Source organism: Etheostoma cragini, chromosome 5, assembly GCF_013103735.1.
Source record: "Etheostoma cragini isolate CJK2018 chromosome 5, CSU_Ecrag_1.0, whole genome shotgun sequence".
Classification (NCBI taxonomy): Eukaryota; Metazoa; Chordata; class Actinopteri; order Perciformes; family Percidae; genus Etheostoma; species Etheostoma cragini.
The window spans coordinates 15,104,868-15,122,653 of record NC_048411.1 but is presented as its reverse complement, the minus strand read 5'-3'; the positions used below and the strand labels follow the sequence as shown (position 1 = coordinate 15,122,653).

Genomic DNA, 17,786 nt, shown 5'->3' with positions numbered 1-17,786 from the left:
GGGGGGGGGGGGGGGGGGGGGGGGGGGTGCGGTAAAGCATAGCAAGCATTATTTTGTAAAACAACAGATTTTGTCAAACCGATGACCCTGAATACTGTTAAAAGTTTTCCAAATTTATTGTGACTGTCAGATGTTCTCTTGCTATTCTATTTTAAAAGTAGAGCATAATGTGCTAAACAGGCTGTCATATTTTTTTTTCTCAGGCGTATCTGGACATCAGCTTTGCTTTCGATCCAGAGGTCATTTTCCCAGTTGTCATTATTCCTCAAGACTTAACTCCTGGCCCTCAGCCTGGTGGTACTATGGGTCCCTATCCAGCTGGGGCTATTGGGGGCCCGAGTATGAGCGACTTCCCTCCCCCTGCGGTGTCTATGGGTCCCTATCCAGCTGGAGCTATTGGGGGCCCGAGTATGAGCAACTTCCCTCCCCCTGCGGTGTCTATGGGTCCATATCCTGTATCCATACACTCAGGCAGTTATGGTTACCCAGGAGCCCAAAGGTCCTCCGCACCAACACCAGTGCACCCAGATAACCCACCGGCGTATCCTGGTCCCCCAGGTGTGTACCCTGCTCAGCCGGCACACACAAATGGGGGCTACAATAACCCAGTGCCGCCGCTGGCTGCTCTGTATGGATCTCCATTTTCTTCTTCATCATCGTCTTCTGTGCTTCACCCTCCCCCTACTGCCCCAACATTCCAACCACCCCCACCTGCCCCAGAGATCCACCCATCTCCCCCTCCTCCTCAAGCATTCAACATATCCCCAACTGCTCTGACATACACCCTGCTGCCTTCTGCACCAGTAATGAACACAGATTTCCTGTCTCAATCGGATGAAGCCCCTCCAGCATATTCACTCCTTTTCCCATCTTCTGCTACTGACAAATCTGTTGCAAAATGATAGAATGTATGCATTGCTTAATGACTGAATCGGTTTATGAATTAAGATGTAAACTACTAATGCTAAGGATAGTTTGGAATCCATTCACCTATACTGTGTCTTTAACACTTCATATTAAAAGTGTGAATGTGAAATATAAATGGCACTAGTGCCATATTTACTGTTAGTATGTGAATGAAAATAGGACTTTTGCATTGAATGCGATGGCAGTGTTCTGGTCAGTTTAGGTTGCTAATTGGCTTGTCCAGCTGCTAACATATCTTACTTAACTATCTTACTCAAACCTTAATCATCAGGATGCACGGTGTAGCCCATGTTCTGTAGGAAAAGGGGTACTGAAGCAGGTTTCATGTCTTTCTTGGACTATGCTGATGTGATTTATAGACCTGCATCATGTTGAACTCTTAAATCTCTGGACCCAGTCTATCATTCTGCCTTGAAATTCACATCCAGTCATGTCTATGACACACATCATTGTATTTTATATGAAAGTACTGGGTGTTCTTCTGTCCAAGAAAGACGTGATACACACACATATCTCTTTATCTATGAGGTTTGCATTGGTAAACTGCCATCTTGCCTTACAGAACTACAGCACTTTCTTTAAATCAACTCACTTGTGCCTCTTAGACATGTAGGAAATCTGGTTTTAAACCTGAAAACTTGTTCTTGTAACTGCTTTACATAATTGTATTTTCTTTTGCATCCCTATTATCCTAATGTATTTATTAAATAATTTTCCAATTTTGAATTTTGTCTTTCTATATTTGTTATGATTGTACTTACTGTGTTGTTCTGGACTTGTCTTTCATGAGCCTTGTTCAATTCAAGTGCCTACAGTGATTATGTATTCAGTGTTATAGTTTATACCGGCCTTCTCTACCTCACTCTTTTGCTTGGAGACATGGGTCTATTTTTTTTTTTTTTTTTATTAAAGTCAATTAAGACGCTAATTATACATGTATATTTATACCAGTGATACCAGACAACTACTTCTATTTAATAACACAGTACTTTGCAAATCCGATTTGTTCTACTCAAACTGCCAGTGTTTTCTCTGATTTGTAAATTTGAATAAAGAACTCAGTGAAAATATCTCTGAAACTTTCAGTGAGTGTGAACTATTTGTTATAACTAATGAATTATGTTGCATGTTTGCATTCGTAGGCAACAGGGTAGCACAACGCTTAAAAAATATCATCCTGTTGACCTGTTTCTTTATTTTGTCTTCATAAATGATTTCAAATGTCACTTGCACCAATTAAATAGCGTATTAATTAACACATTGTAATTAGTACAATGCATAATACACTTAATAAGATCCCTGAAGCTACATTTTATACAGTCAACTTACAGTGTGTAAAACTGATAAGCCTGTTGTGCAATATGTTGTTATCCTACCTGGCTGGATTGCTTAAACGTCTGTTGTAATCATATACTGTCAATTGAATTATTTTACAGTCAATGCTTGTAATACATGGTTAAACTGTCATGTCTTTTCTGTGACGTCAGTCTTCGGGCGAAGCCACGCCCAGTTGCCAAGGCAGAGAGTCCAAGTGTCGTACTGTTCAGCCACAAGTTTGGGAAGCGTGGTTGGCCGATAGATCTAAAATGTCTCCGATTAAGGACCTATGCCTGGCTTGTGAGGCTCTCAACAAAGAGGAGACTTTTTCTGAAGGAGACACTATCACAGGCACAGTCACTTTTACTTTGGCGAAAGAAACCAAAGTTAAAAGTGTGGTGGTGAAAGCGAAAGGGGACGCGAACGTCAGCTGGTCGGAAGGCAGCGGAGACGACCAGACAACTTACACGGCGCACAAGAGATACTTTAAACTTAAAGAGTACTTAGTTGCAGAAAATTCCAAAGGTAGGCCAAATAAAAGTGTCAGCTTGTGATATGCTTTACGTTTATTGTGTTTTTAAGGACGTCAGCTTGATAAGAGGGGCGTAGCCATTATGCCTATAGCCATGAAAATGGTGTAACAATGTATGCTACCCGTATTGCTAATTCTTAAAGATTATATTTTGGGGCATTTTTTAGGCCTTTATGTCTCTAGGTGTGGGGGCTCTGTCAGTTATGAGGACTTTACATGAAGTGTTAATCAATCTCACTCCATTTGCAGGCACTGTTCTTCCCCAAGGGCTCCATTGCTTTAAGTTCAGGTTTAACATTCCCCAGGGGTACGTGTGTATTTCTATAGCATAGCATGTACTCTGTGTCATTGTTTGCTTTTACAAATATGTGCATTTGTTCTGGTTTACAGGAATATGCCATCATCCTTCAAGGGGTTTCATGGAAGGATTGTCTACATGCTTGAAGCCAAGGTGCCCAGGGGCTGGCTGAGGACTTCTCAAGTACAAAAAGAGCTCAATTTCGTTTCAAAGTCCTTTTTACCCCTTAGCCAAGTAATGGTAAATATGATATATGTTATGAATTTGATACAATATTTCCACTTGCCAAATTAACTTGAATATTTTATGATTTGTGCCGCAGCTTCTGGCTGTAAAAAACAAACAAGCAAAAAAACAACTATTTAAGATCCCAAGTCACATGGGTAAAGACTGAAGACAGTTGGGTACAACTAGAAGAATGGAATAGAGGAGTTGAGGGAAAGAAAACAATAAAGAGTTACAGTGTGTGAAGTTTTTTCATGAAGACTGGCATGGAAAAAGAGCTAACATTACAGCAGTATAACCTACTATATTATGCAAGAAGCATGCAGCAGGACCTTTTGTAATCTGAGAGTGTCTAGGATGTGATCACATGCAATATGTTGAGCAAACACACGCAGACCATAAAGCAGTTTGAATACACAGTGAAGGGGTTGAGTTGCTTTAGTTCTTCCAGTGTGAAGTAAGTAAAATAGTTTCCTCAACATTCAATGTGGCCCATTAGAGCGAAGACAGACTTTTATTGTCCTGAAGGAAATTTGTCTCTGACAAACAAACAAAATATGCTGTTTAAAGAAATTCAACACAGTAGTGCATACTTACATACCCACAAACTACACAAACTGCAGTCAAGAGAGAGCATATAGGAACTCAATTTTAGAGCTATATATGCAGGGACCAATCATTTTGCGCCATTAAAAAGTTAACCTGACAAGGATGGCTTAATTCAAAGGTTGACAGCAAGCAACATTTCTCCTGAACTTGAATTTCAGCCATGTTAATTGCTGTATTGATGTGAAATGTTTGTTCTGATTTTGTTCTAGTGTCCCCAATCTGGTTCCATGGTTAAAGAAATTGGGGTTTTCTCCAAAGGACAGGTCCAAATCTCTGCTACCGTCAACACGAAGGTTTGCTCTCCAGGTGCAGTCCCCCCAGCTCACTACATGCTTACACATATAGTATGTTTATGTGTAATGCATCCTACAATATTTGTGAGGTAACATTTTTCTATAAAAATGTATATAATAAGATCTTCTGATTTGTTTTTGATAGGGGACACTTTATCGGTTGTTGCCGAGATTTGCAACTCCTCTTCCAAAAAAGTGAAGCCCAAATTCCGTTTAGAGCAGAAGACAGTGTACCGCGCCAGTGGCTCCACCAATTCTTCTGTCAAAACGCTATGCAAAATAGTTGGAGAGACTATCCCACTGAACTCAGAGGAAACTGTCTCCTGCCAGTTGACGATTCCTGCCAATGCCATTCCCACACTCCAGCATTGTGAAATCATCTCAGTTGACCATTACCTCAAGGTATGAAATAACAAAATAGCGATGTTGCATCAACTCAGAAATAAAGGAATTGCTTTCATTTGCAAATATTGGAGATTAAGTAATTGTAACAATTCTTTTCTTCACACACTTCAACAATCATTATTACTACATCGTAACAGCACAACAGCTATACAATTACTGTATGAAATTCTTTATTATCATTTACAGTGTATTAACTGAAAATTGACAGCATGATCAACTTAATTGATTCTAATCGTCTCTGATGTAGACATACTTTACTTCTTCACATGTTTCTGTTTCTTAGGTGTATTTGGATATCAGCTTTGCCATTGACCCAGAGGTGGTGTTTCCGCTGGTCATAGTTCCTTCTAGCTTTGCCCGGGGGATCAGCGACTTCCCCCCCCCTGTGGTGTCTATGGGTCCCTATCCAGCTGGGGCTATTGGGGCCCCAAGTTACAGCGACTTCCCTCCCCCTGCTTTTCCTATTGGTCCTTATCCTGTACCTGCAGGTTCAGGTGCTTATGGGTACCCAGCACCAGTTCCCACTCAAAGTGGAACCATAAGTGGCTGTGATAATCAATGGCCACAACAGGCCCCTCCATTTGGTTTCCCAACCGCAGCTCCATCTTTAATGCAGCAACAAGCCCCTACAGCTCCACCTCTAGGAGAAGAAGATCCTCCCTCTTATATGTCCCTTTTTTACCCTTCTCAAGACACTCTCGGTAGGACTGGGTCAGAGCACAAAAGCTGAGCTTCAAAAAGAACACAAATCTCCCTCCAGACTGTTTAGAATTGGTCTGAAAGACATACCAAATTGTTGGAAATGTAAGACACAGGACGGCCAACGAATTCATGTCCTATTGTTCTGTGATAAAGTCTGGGAATTTTAGACCGGGATACATAATAACCTATGTTGGATTGCAGGGACTTCCATTCATCAGTCAGTTGTATTTTTTGTATTTTGTAAATTAATAAAAAAGTTGTTAATGCTAGTTGTTGCACAAATAATCTTGACTTGAAGGGCTTGGGCCTTTTGCACCAAAGTAGAACAAAGATATCCAGGATAACTGAAAAAGTGCAGTTTGGCTTAGTGTGATCTGCTCATCGCGGTGTAATCGGTTGCATGTTTGCCGAGCCAGGTTGAGAAGGTGAAGCTACGTCAAGCAAGGTGTAGATAGCTGGGATAAGAGCAAGTTTACTGCACTTTTTTTTCCTGTATTTATTTTTATGTTCTAAATGTGCTGTTTTTTTTGTAAAGTGTCTTTAAGTAGCCTACCATTGATAAGCACTATATGAATAAAATGTATTATTTAGCTTACTTTGCCTTAAAAGTGAGCAGAGGGAATTCATGTTCCTCGGGAAATGGACCCTAAGGGCTAGGCTTCATTTCAAACCCTTATTCACAACAAAAGGACATGTTTTACAACCACATGCTCAAATCTCTATAAGATAACGGTATGTCTAATCCTAAAAACCTTTCTACAATTAATGTTCATACAGAACAATCAGAAAGGGACAAAAACTAGAAAAAGAAGTAAGTGACTTCAATTCATACTTTAAGCATAGATGTAAAACATTATTATTGATAATTAATATTTTGTTATATTATATAATATATATATATATATATATATATAAAATATTGTTTTTTTTAATTCTTCTGACAAATGACACCTCCAAAATAAAAAGATTAAGAAGCATTGTGGCATTCCCGGTGTGATTAATGAAAACTACACTATATGTATACATGTATAGGCCACGTTTTTGGTCCAGTGATGTGAGACTAATTGAGAAGGTTATGAAACCAAAGTAAGCTATAATACCTAATAAAAAACATTAGCTCTACATATTAAGGACTAACACAAACTATCCTGTATTAGAGAAGGACAAGCGACAAGAAAATCCTTAATGTATTGCTCTCTGACCAGTCTGCCATTAATGTCCTCTGGGAATATAGCAGCATCGTCCCACTTGGACTCTCTGGAGCGCATCTTTTATGAACCTGGAGCTGCGTAGACCACCGACGCTGAGAGAGGACACTGAAACGATGCACAGGTCTGTCGGCAAGCATCGGCTGTGGGCAGCGCCAGCACACCAGGCAGCCGGATGGTGTTGCTAAGAAGTTCCGATGTATAACTATTGTCAGAGCGGCCCTCCCCGCCTCGAAACGCTACCGGCCCACAGATTGCCACTCCGCATCTGGTTGCCAGTGCAACCATTTCAAACCCTCTAAACTGCAATGGTAGGGTTTAAATCAAACTTGTGACAACATCAGTGACAAGTAATGCATGTTAAGAAAAATAAAGCACAACACATGCAGAAGACAACGGAATAACTGTTAAACACATTTATTCCGGATCAGGGCGGCAGCTGAGACTGCTGAAACACATGGGACTCCAGGATTAATCTTAGCCTGGCTGTTAGCCTGCTCTGGACCAGGATAGCCGCAAAGAATACATCTCCATGGTTACTTGGCTGGGTTTAATTCAACCTACTTTTGTGCAACCAAGTTGCACACAACTTGATAATCCCGGCTTAATCCCTTATGCAGAGATAGAGAAGATGCATGCCCCATATGTTTTACCCAATGAGCAGCAGCTTCTAATGGAAAGTAACGAGGAGGGGAAGAATATAATGTGCAAAAGGGAAATCTGGCTGTTGTTAAACAGAGAAAAAAAAAAAAAAAAGACTATAGCGGACCGACTGAATGCGTCACTTTTCGACACTTGCGCTTTTTCATTTATCCTGGATTTCTTTATTCTACTTTTATGCAACAGCCCTCTGGGGCCCAAGTTATCCTGGATGACTTTAGCTTTGACTCGGTTGCACGAAACCAGATTGAATTAAACCCAGCCAAGTAACCATGGAGATGTATTCTTTGCGACTAGCCAGGTCCAGAGCAGGCTAACAGCCAGGCTAAGATTAATCCTGGAGTCTCATGTGTCTCTGTTGTTGTTTATGTTGTTACCGGGGCTGTTGACCGAGTGCATTGTTGCGAGACATTGCAACACATATGTAGGTTTTATCAACACAGTTTCACAATTCCTCAAATGTTTTATAGAGAACAAGTTACTGTATGAGTTGCAGGCAAAAAGGAAACTTCAGTTTTTTATTTACCTTTTAAGTGGCTGTGGATTGTTTAACCCTCATGTTGTCTTTGAAGTCGACCTTTAACATTTGGGTTTTGTCAGTGTCTTCAAAGCTTTAAAAAAAAAAAAAAAGTTCAATAAACCAAATGTATATGGCGTTGTACCTACTTTTTGAATTAAAAAAGCAGACATTATGAATTATTTTGACTAATAGTTAAGATCAGAGGATGTTGAGAGGATCACAGGCTGGTTTATGTCAAACATCATTCAGGATGCTGTTTGGAAATAATTTAAATAATTATTTTCAGGCAATTTAATTGAAAGAAACCCCTATTTCTTTTGTAAAAACTTTGATAACGGGTCACATTTGAAGGAAAACCCAACGTAATTTAAATATTAAATGTAATGTGTTTAATATTACTGGTATAAAAATAAGTGTTGCTAGAAAAGTTGTTTATTTTGATCAAGGCCTTTCACATACTCTTTGGTGCATCATCATAGAGAAAAACATCATGTGACCGTGCAGGCCCCAAAAGCTGTCCCATTCCTCACAGTAACGAGTGGGCGATCCTATTCAGCTTGGAACACTGTTTTCTCCTTATAACAGATTTATGTTCTTTAAATCTAATTGGTAGTCCATGGAGTTGTAGCAAACTGGTTGTAAACACCTTTTTTTGCCTGCCATAGTGGTAAACAAGTTGTGTCCAAGAGTTTTGTATATTAAAAACAGAGTACAGAATATGCAAAACAGTAAACAAATAAGCACGGCATAAACAGTGGCCAACGGGAATTTCTTTTTTTTTCATATCAAAAAGGCCTGATGACCACCTACTGGTAAAGGCTGAGAGCATAAATAGCAATAGGCAAGAGCCTTTCAAAAAAACCAAAGTCATCCTTAATATCAGGCAATTGATTTGATTCCTAGACATTACCAAAACATGTTAAAGTAAATTCGCAACGAAGATTTATGAGGAGAGAGAAATGCATGGATCCTCCATTCCTTTGTCCAAGTGATGGATGCATAGAGGGAGGTTGAAGGAACTTTTGTTACCGCCCACTTGCACTTGTTACTGTTGGAGGCTGAATTGCGACGGGAGACCCCAAACTATCTGGGCCTGGCATCGCCATCGCAATGGGAACTAGCCTGCCGTTTGTCTATTTGCTTGTCTTAGTCATTTTCCAAGGTAAGAAAGTTAATGCTTTTGAAGTTAGCTAGCTAATATAATAACGAAGTTGGTTGTTTGATTTTCAGATGACTAAAATTGAGAATACAGCGATTCCAAGCCAAAGAAAACACCCACTAACGTAATAAATGTCAACGTTTTCTACGTTACCGTTAGCTAAATGTCAAAGTTCCATTGCCTACTGTTCTTCGTATTTTAGCTTAATGCTAGGTGATGTAAACTATTAGCTAACGTTAGCTACGTAGCCGACTTTCCAACTCATGTTAAAGCTAGTTAACGTTTTTTACAGTTACATTAAAGCTAAGTAAAACGCGAATGAGTATGTTGATTTAAACAACAAACGTAACCTGTTTAGCCAAACTTATTGGTATTGGCTAAAAGGAGTTAACGGTACTCAAAAACATTAAAATAAACATAAAATTGGGTTGCAGTAAATGTTTTTTTTGTTTCAGTTGTATGCTGATCCGATTACAGCTAATTAGTTGGTTAGTTGGTTAACTAATTAGGTTACTTTTTAACTACTATAAGTAACTAATATTTACACACACCGAAAACCAAAGAAAGTTTACTTAGCTAACTTACTTTCCCATGGGACCATTGCTCTCATGTTCCCACTTCCCAGCTAGTTAGCTATATTGCCTCATCTAAAGTTATAGCATATTATGCACATTGTAAATTCCCCAATATCTTACCTCAGTGACGTTAACAACGTTGGTTCCTGGATTTGCAGAAAATAATATCAGATACTGTACATATTGCCCTATAATATTATATAAATTAAACAAAAATTTCCTGAATTGCATGACCCCCGAAATTTTAGGTTAAAGGTGCTCTAAGCGATGTTGGGCGACGTTACTTCTTGTTGACGTTAGAGGTATTTTCAAACAAAACGCCCCTCCTTCATAGAAGGTTAAAGAAATGCACCAACAGATCCCATTGCTCTGGATATTAGCATTAGACAAGTGTCGGTATCCGTCCTGCCGATAAGAAGCTCTGTTGCGTTAGTGCTGAGCGTTACTGCGCAGCCTCCAACTGAGCTTGACGACGTGACGTGAGCAACGTGTCTCCTGCTATCTGTGTTAAGACAAATCTCAATCATTCCCAACTTGCAGAGACAGAGAATGTAGGTATATATGAGGAGATAACACAGGCACTGGCTAATTATTGCTAACTAAAATGCTAGTTAACACTAGTAATTAAACCTAAACAGCTAATTTAAGTCCTAAATGTCCGTGAGCTTACTCTGTGCTATACGGTGATTCCTTTACTCTACAACAATAATTAGACTGATTATGACACAATTGTTAGCCATAACGTGAGGTATAAGGTAATGGAGCCTTTTCTACATTGTCATCTGTCTTTAGAAATGAACAAATAGAGTCTTTAAACGTTTCAGATGTAAAGTTATTCTCTGTCAAAGTGGCACCAAAATGAACGTCAGAATGCTAATGGAAGGTGATGGCTTATCAGCATCAAAGTTGCGCCATAGAAGCTCTGCTTAGAGAGGAGATGCTTACATCTTTGCTCCCTCCTCCTCATCCCGTCCACTCCCCTTCTGCGCACTAACACGCCCAACCCCAAATCCTTCTTTTCAGTTATTGGCTGGAAAGCTGGAACACTGTTTATGGATGCTTCGTGGTGCAGGTGGGCACATTTTGTTTTTGTTGCCGTTTGGAGACCCTGGGCTGTCTTCAGAGACCCCGTTTTTTTACAGTGCGTTCTGGGGACAGGCAGCTCAGCTGAGAAGATGTTTGCTGTATGTGACAACAAATCTCCTAGTCTAAAACATTTGTGACATCGCTTAGTGCACCTTTAACAGACTTTGACCTAATTCAGTTTTTACCTTTACACCTAGCTCCCCAATAGCAACAGTGGCTGAGTGATTTAACGTTATTATAATGAGTTTAAGGACGAGGCATTTTTCTTATGTTCCCTCCACAGAGGCGTGTGGCTTAAAGATTCAGAACAAGCTGCTGGGTAAATGTCTGCAGGTGCATGAGGGAACTTTGGGAGGCAGAGTATCCCTGGGTGACTGCAGCCCATATTCGGCCCTACAAGAATGGCGTTGGCTACCAGAGAGCCAGGCTCTCAGCAATCACCTCACTGGGGAGTGTCTGACTGCACCAGGAGAGCAGTATGAAGGTGTCCTCCTGCAGCGCTGCGGCTTTCCGGCTGGAAGTGACGAATCTGATGCCGGAGTGGCAGTGGTGGGGACAGGCAGAGGGGCAAGCAGCCAGGCGTGGTCCTGTTCCAAAAAAGGACACCTCACTTTGATAGGAAGGGGGCTACATCTTAGTGCCACACAAGAATCTACTTTGGTCTTCCTTTCGAGGGAACATAAGCAGGTAAGACTAGTGTGACATCTGATAGCATCTTGATCGGATTACCGTTATCAGATCTAAAAACTTGGGAGGATATGTATGTTGTAGAATATGTTTAGAGTTAAGTCTATAAAATGTCTAATGCCAGCTGGATGTTCTTTTGGCTCACCTCTACCAGCCTGGCAGCAGGTGGCGGACACTTGACAACGAGACACTATGCAATGGGAGAACCAGCAAACATAACCAACACCAATCTCATCACCATCTGGGTAAATCTTTGGAACCTGGGATTTTTCCAAGTGCCATCTCTGATACACAAAGACAGGCGGATCAATGTAAGGACCTAACAAATCTAGTAGTAGTTTACTGAATGTTGTCTTTTGACAGAATCTGAAGGTTTATATTCTGTGTCTGTGGGATGTTTTAGTGGCATGAGGTTTTGGTCCTGATTGGAAAGTGTTTTATAGTTTGTGTCCAGGGACACAGTCGTAGGGTCCCAGCTGGGTACAGGTCCTGCAGGGACGGCAGGTTGCAGCCAATCACCTCTGCAGAGTGAATGATTTGGTGGCTCTAATAAAAGTAACATAAAGAGCCAGCCAGTAGCTTTGCTAAACCCCCCCTTAATTACAAACTTCATCGGTAACAGTGTGAATGCTTGACGTTATTGTTACCAACATCTCAATCATCAGATTTGAGATTTAATAATACTAATTTATACTGTTAATTGATCCCAAATGAGGAAATTCCAATTTACACTCTGCCTTGCTCAAGATCACCCGGCAGGGCCCGGGAGGTGAACATCTCTCCAGCTGAAAGGATAATGAATCTAGTCATTTTTCTTGCATAGAAAGGGTTGCTGATCCTCAAAGCTTGAATGTTTGGATTTCTAGGAGCTTTACAGGATACCCATCTTACCATTCATTGTGATGGGTTACTTCTTCCAAGAACATTTTGAAACCGTTTGCAAGTTTTTTTACACCATAGCAAAACCATATTTTATATATATTCTTTTTATCATTTTTATTATTTTTTTAAATTGACATTAAGAAGACTAAATGTTTGTAACCTATTCTCTGTGGGCTAAAACATGCAAAACCACAAATATATTGTTTTAGGGTGCTCATATTATGCTCATTTTCAGGTAACTAGCTAGGTGAGTACATCTACCCAGTCAGAAGCAGAGTTTGAGGGCATGTCACGCTAGCAATTAGGAGGGCATTTTAACGTGTGTTACAAAAGTCACGCATGTTCGTCATGGAAGTAAAGCCTGGACTACAACAGAGCAGTTTGTGAACAGTTTGTGAACAGTGTTTTCTGTCGGAGATGGTAAGTCCCTTTGGGGTGGACTTTGGGCTTTTTCACTTTGTAAACCTATTACAAGCCAAAAAAAAGATAAAGGAAAGGGGAAAAGCCAAAAAGCATAAAACGAGCACTTGTAGATCTATGTTTTTTGTGTTTTAAAAGTCTATGTGTTATATTGAAAAGTTACATGATGCATTCTTCCATGTCCTGTCCTTAGATAATATAAGCTTTTAGCCTGAGGATCTAATTTAGTCACGCCATGACTTGAATCAGTTATTTCCTGGAAGGCAACAGCACAGCAGGGCCACGATGCTGATTCATGTTGTCTTCATATCGGGCTGGTCCTGCGTGAAATGAACATACAGTAACTATCACTTCTTTCATTAAAAGGGCAAAGACCTCAAATCGCAAATTTTGAGTGTTGGTCCTTGCTTCTTGTGTTGTTTTTTAGTTGTTTCTTTTTTTTTCTCCACTTCCAGTTGGAGGTATAATGGCCGGGGAGGTCTCAGAAGCATATCCTGTAATGGATGTGCCATTTTGGGCCCTTAGCACCAAATCCCCTGCAGAACCCACCATGGTTTTCTTCCGTACGGACTACGGTAAGTTTGGTAAATCAATAAAGTATTGAATGTATGTCTAATTTTATCAGTGGAAATATTTGATGACGCAATAAGTTATGGAGGCTGACATACAGGAAATCCACAGGGAATCTACAGGAAATTATTCCTACCACAGGCAATAAAAACTTTTAACACGTCATCACTGGGTGCTAGATAAGACTCTGAGACATCACAATACTGAACTAAGTGCAACCTGTTATCATACTATTTAAGTGGCACATTTTTGTATTCTCAACTTGTATATATTCAAATATTTGTACTTGTATTTATTCCTACTATTATTTCATGTATATTGTATCCTAGTATTTCATTTATATTTACATTCTGTATTGTGTGACTGATTGTGCTGCTGCAACACTGTAATTTCCCATTTTAGTGGGATCAATAAATATCTATCGATCTATCGATCTATCGATCTATTTCTCTCTCTCTATCGCGGCTGTGCGGCAATGTTCCTTCTCCAGTAAATATGTTACTTTTCCACCACTAGGTGGAGGTAGAGGAATGTGAAACTGAGAGCAGAGTTCACGCTGGGTGTGTTCCAGTGTTTGCAAAAGTCTTTCAAATGGGCGTAATATTTTATGTTCGGTCTTGACAGAAATTTAACAAATGCATGAAGTAGAATCATAACTTAGAAAGAGGTAAATACAAAATGACGTGTTGCTTGGTGTGTGTACATAGGGATGGGCTGGAAGATAACCATGCTGGTGCTAAGCTCTTTGGCTCTGGTCCTGGGGACTGTGATTCTTATCCTCAGTGCTTACGCCAATAGGTGAGGGCAACACACACAATACACACAAGTGTGCATATTTGTCTATATATATATATATATTTATTATTGAAAAGATAAGTGGCTGCATTCATTTATTGACCGACATTCCATAAATGTATAATCATTTTGCTTATCAATTAAGTATTCATATGGTAAAAGAGACAATCTTCTCTAAGGCTATGATGTGCTTGTTTGTTTCTGTTTAATTGATTGGAATACATTTGTTTATTTCTTTAGTCTTATCAATTTTAGGCATCACTTTGGTGTGATGTGCGACCGGCTTTTCACAACATTTGACATTTCAGAGTAATACATTTATTGAAACACAAGAACAGGAAACAAAAGAGAAGGCGGATAAGGGCCACACTGAAAAGACATAACAGGTCTACCTAACCCGCCACTTTGGAGACCCACATCCAATACAAATCTCTTAAATTCAAATGGAAATTCAAAAAAAAGAACACAGAGAGAATGGAAGAAATATTGTGCATAACATTTCAAGGAGCTGTGGTACAAAGCAACGTGTTGTACCCACTTTCTGTCCTTTTTCGGTCTTGCTGTGCCAGGAGGAAGAAGGTGGTGTGTGTTCTGAAGTCATACACTCCGAGGCCAGAGGTGAGTGTTCCCGGGTCCCCAGCAGCCAGTGAAAGAGCCCTGCTGACAGAGCATGCCATGCGCCTCCCCCACTCCTCCCCCACTTTACAACGAGGAGAAATCCTGATTGAGTGGAAAGATGGCACTGTCACTCCTCTTTACGAGGCCTGAAGGCTGTACTGTATCTTTGAACATAGGTGTTTTTATGCAAGCACGCATGGTTTCTTGGGCAAGGTTATGTGTGTGTCTAATGGAGGGAAAAATGAGAAAGACAAAAGGCCATATACGTATTTTTGTTGTTTCTGTTGGCATAGAAATGACAGTAAGCAAATGGTTTCATAAAAGGGAAAGTTCATGGATCAGTATCAGACCGTTTCTGTAAGACTTGGCTGCCACGGGAAGATAAAAGCTGTGGTGAAGCTGCCAGAATAGAAAAGGTTGAGTATGTAGGACCATAAGTTTTCCAAAATACTGAGTCCTGATTTCTGCTGTTTGAGATTTGAGGTAGTCCTTGTTGGATTAAAAGACAAAAAAAATTTTTTTTTGAGTAATACAAATAAGAATTGAGTCATTGTTTTTCGGCTTTATATAGGTAAAAATCAAGCACTCAAGAATGTACACAATAGCTTAGGCTTTTATTTAGAGAAATACTTAGGGACCTAATTTTTTGTTCTGTCTTAACTATCTTCTAGCCCCAATTTCTCAAGAAAGTGTTGTGCTGTAGGATTAGCTCAAATCTCTTTAGATGATACATAATTGCTTTCAAAAATGTTAAATGTCTGCATGCATTTTAGAGATGGTTTATCTGTCATTTAACATGATGTCTTACAACATACCACAATATATACATCGGCTCCTGAGACCCGCCCCCCTAATGGTAATTACCGCCCACCAAGAGCCGGGGTCTGTCCGAGGTTTCTCCCTAAAAGGAAGTTTTTCCACGCCACTGTCGCACTAAATGCTTGCTCTTGGGGGAATTTACTGGAATTGTTGGGTCTTTGTAAATTATAGAGTGTGGTCTAGACCTACTCTATGTGTAAAGTGTCTTGAGATAACTCTTGTTCCAATTTGATACTAAAAATAAAGTTGAATTGATTACTGTTATTGCTATTTTAGGATAATACAATTGTGTTGCAACTTTGATGTGTTGCAGGAAACACTGACTGATGAAAGTTGTTTTCCTAACAGTATTCTGTATTATTTAGGGTTTACTCTATATAATAACTATATAATGCAGCTAAGATGTACGTAGGACATGTCTGTAGTCTGACTGACACAGTATACTATATTACTGTAATGCACTTTGCTTGGTACTGACATTATATCAACATTTAATAATTTAAATTGTTAATAGAGACAGTGCTTATAACCAACCTGGAGCTATTAAATCTCCTTGGAAACAGCAGTTGAAGAAACAATCTTCCCTTAAGGTCCACTTGAGATTTTAACCTTGATGTTTGAACTTTCCATTTTGGGACCTCTCAATCTAAACATTTCACTGGGAAGCTGTACATTTTATCCAGAACATCCAGTGGAGATTGTTTTGTTAACTATCAGTATTGACTTTTTGCATTTGTATGTGGCATCTTGATAATCCACTAATTTGTGCAGTGTCTTTTAACAAAAAAGTATGTTCATACTGTGTACTAGCAAATTAAAGTTGATACACACTGTATATATATACTGTATATATATACACACACACACACAGTTGACTTGTACTGTTTTTATTATCATGATCAGGCTTGCAGAGAACATGACATTCCCTGTGGCACGGAAACCTCCCAACGGGAACCTGTTTACAACAGAAAACCAAAGGCTGTTTTTTGGGAGGGGCATGGGTGTTGCTGGGTAGGCTAGTTCAAGTACTTCTGCCTCTGTTAAATGTGCTTTCGTATACATTTTAGCACAGCAAACCTAGAGCTGACACTGTCTCCCCTGCTGGTAGTGTTTATACTAATGAGAGAGAACTAAGTCTAATGAACAGCAGAGCACCATGGAAGTGACATGGCATCTCAAACCTTTCCAAACCACATCCAAATGCCTGATGACAAAAACAATATTCTCTTTCTTTCCCTATTACATTTTGTTGTTGTTGCAAAGAAACTATTTAGAATCAACAATTGTTTAATATTCTTGTGTGATTGGCCTTAAATCTGTGTGTAAACTATATCATTAGGACATAAGGTTTATCATACTTTGATAACTTTATACTGTACTTAAATTTTGATAAAGAGCTGCAACACAGATCATGCCTAATTCTTATTCAAAAGTAACACGTTTTCATATTTGTCTTGGCTGTATACTGTATACTATACTGTTTTGAAATAAAAATTCCTATGAGGGTTAAGTGTTGATTTCATATTATGGTCATTTGAGTGTAGGGTGAACAGTGTAGGGATTATAACCATAGCATTGTCCCTCGCCACTGCACTAGACTACAGCGTGCATCTAATGTGGTTTATGTGAACACGCCCAAGCATCCTTAATGCTGATGTCAATGTTTCATTTCAAATCCAGTGTGCTCAAACTGAAATCATAATGAAAGCGTTACAGTCAAAATATAGACAGGCTGTACTGTAAGTGCCCAGACATGTCTGATGATGGTGGGAGTATGAATAAAAGGTGTGTGTGAGAGGAGACACTTAGCCCTGTCAATATCTAGCAGATCTGGTTTCAGTCTGTGGTTTCTTCATTCTGGTAAAAGTTCTTTCATAACAATTTATTTTTTTGTTGTTCAAGTAGTATTGATTTAGTGATCCCTGCTCTAAACTTAAAGAATAAACCGTTGTATGTATTGCTCTCCTTTTTTGTTTTGTGACATGAGAGAATTACAAAATCTCTTGTATAACATTTTATTGGAAAAAAAGTGGTTTCTAAGAAGTACCACAGTTATTTCCGCTCATCCCTAAGCGGCACAGCTAGACCACGTTACACATTTGCCTGATGATGCAGAATTCTTTAGGCCATCTTGCCCTTTTGAGAAAAGTAAAGTGTTTTCTATTTAAATACCAATCAGCAAAAGAGAAACTATAAAAATCCCTTTGCCTCGTGAACGGGTGTGAATGACATTTTAGTATGCGACATAGATTAAAGGGAACAGATAAGGTGGATGAACAAGAGCAACAATAAACAGATGTTTCTAAGGAACCTGGATTAGCCCAGCCTACTTGGCATCTTTTGTTTTTTTCTTCAGTAATGCATAATGAATACTCTTCATTGTTTTTTTTCAAATTTTAGAAAGAAACATGCTAAGAGCTTTGTGAGAACAGGTTTGTTGTTTTTGTTCAAATCTTCATCACATTGGTTAAAGGAAATG

General features: G+C 39.4%; 3 protein-coding genes across 3 annotated transcripts in view; all 3 read left to right on the top strand.

Annotated features, from left to right (window-relative positions):
- Positions 1–1,487, top strand: part of LOC117945019 (arrestin domain-containing protein 3-like) — a 4,334-nt gene extending 2,847 nt beyond the window's left edge. Inside the window, exons 6-7 of the mRNA XM_034872255.1 lie at positions 105–132; positions 181–1,487. Of these exons, the coding sequence (XP_034728146.1) occupies positions 105–132; positions 181–902 (750 nt within the window). The 3' untranslated portion in view covers positions 903–1,487. The remainder of the gene's footprint in view (positions 1–104; positions 133–180) is intronic.
- A 943-nt stretch (positions 1,488–2,430) lies between these two features.
- On the top strand, positions 2,431–5,573 carry LOC117945216 (arrestin domain-containing protein 3-like). The gene is made up of 6 exons (XM_034872571.1): positions 2,431–2,769; positions 3,026–3,083; positions 3,167–3,314; positions 4,118–4,214; positions 4,347–4,603; positions 4,890–5,573. The coding sequence occupies exons 1-6, from the start codon at positions 2,514–2,516 to the stop codon at positions 5,334–5,336; spliced, it is 1,263 nt and encodes a 420-aa protein (XP_034728462.1). The 5' UTR covers positions 2,431–2,513; the 3' UTR covers positions 5,337–5,573.
- A 3,091-nt stretch (positions 5,574–8,664) lies between these two features.
- On the top strand, positions 8,665–16,284 carry LOC117945228. The gene is made up of 6 exons (XM_034872600.1): positions 8,665–8,858; positions 10,800–11,203; positions 11,358–11,514; positions 12,961–13,080; positions 13,783–13,873; positions 14,440–16,284. The coding sequence occupies exons 1-6, from the start codon at positions 8,807–8,809 to the stop codon at positions 14,636–14,638; spliced, it is 1,023 nt and encodes a 340-aa protein (XP_034728491.1). The 5' UTR covers positions 8,665–8,806; the 3' UTR covers positions 14,639–16,284.
- The last annotated feature ends 1,502 nt before the right edge of the window (positions 16,285–17,786 follow it).

Excerpts from the sequence above, each read along its gene's own strand:
- LOC117945216 (XM_034872571.1), top strand. The coding sequence starts at position 2,514 with ATGTCTCCGATTAAGGACCTATGCCTGGCTTGTGAGGCTCTCAACAAA. Across the intron at positions 3,084-3,166 it reads AGGTTTAACATTCCCCAGGG|GAATATGCCATCATCCTTCA; the intron begins GTACGTGTGTAT and ends TCTGGTTTACAG. Across the intron at positions 4,604-4,889 it reads CAGTTGACCATTACCTCAAG|GTGTATTTGGATATCAGCTT; the intron begins GTATGAAATAAC and ends TCTGTTTCTTAG.
- LOC117945228 (XM_034872600.1), top strand. The coding sequence starts at position 8,807 with ATGGGAACTAGCCTGCCGTTTGTCTATTTGCTTGTCTTAGTCATTTTC. Across the intron at positions 13,081-13,782 it reads TTTCTTCCGTACGGACTACG|GGATGGGCTGGAAGATAACC; the intron begins GTAAGTTTGGTA and ends GTGTGTACATAG. Across the intron at positions 13,874-14,439 it reads CTCAGTGCTTACGCCAATAG|GAGGAAGAAGGTGGTGTGTG; the intron begins GTGAGGGCAACA and ends TTGCTGTGCCAG.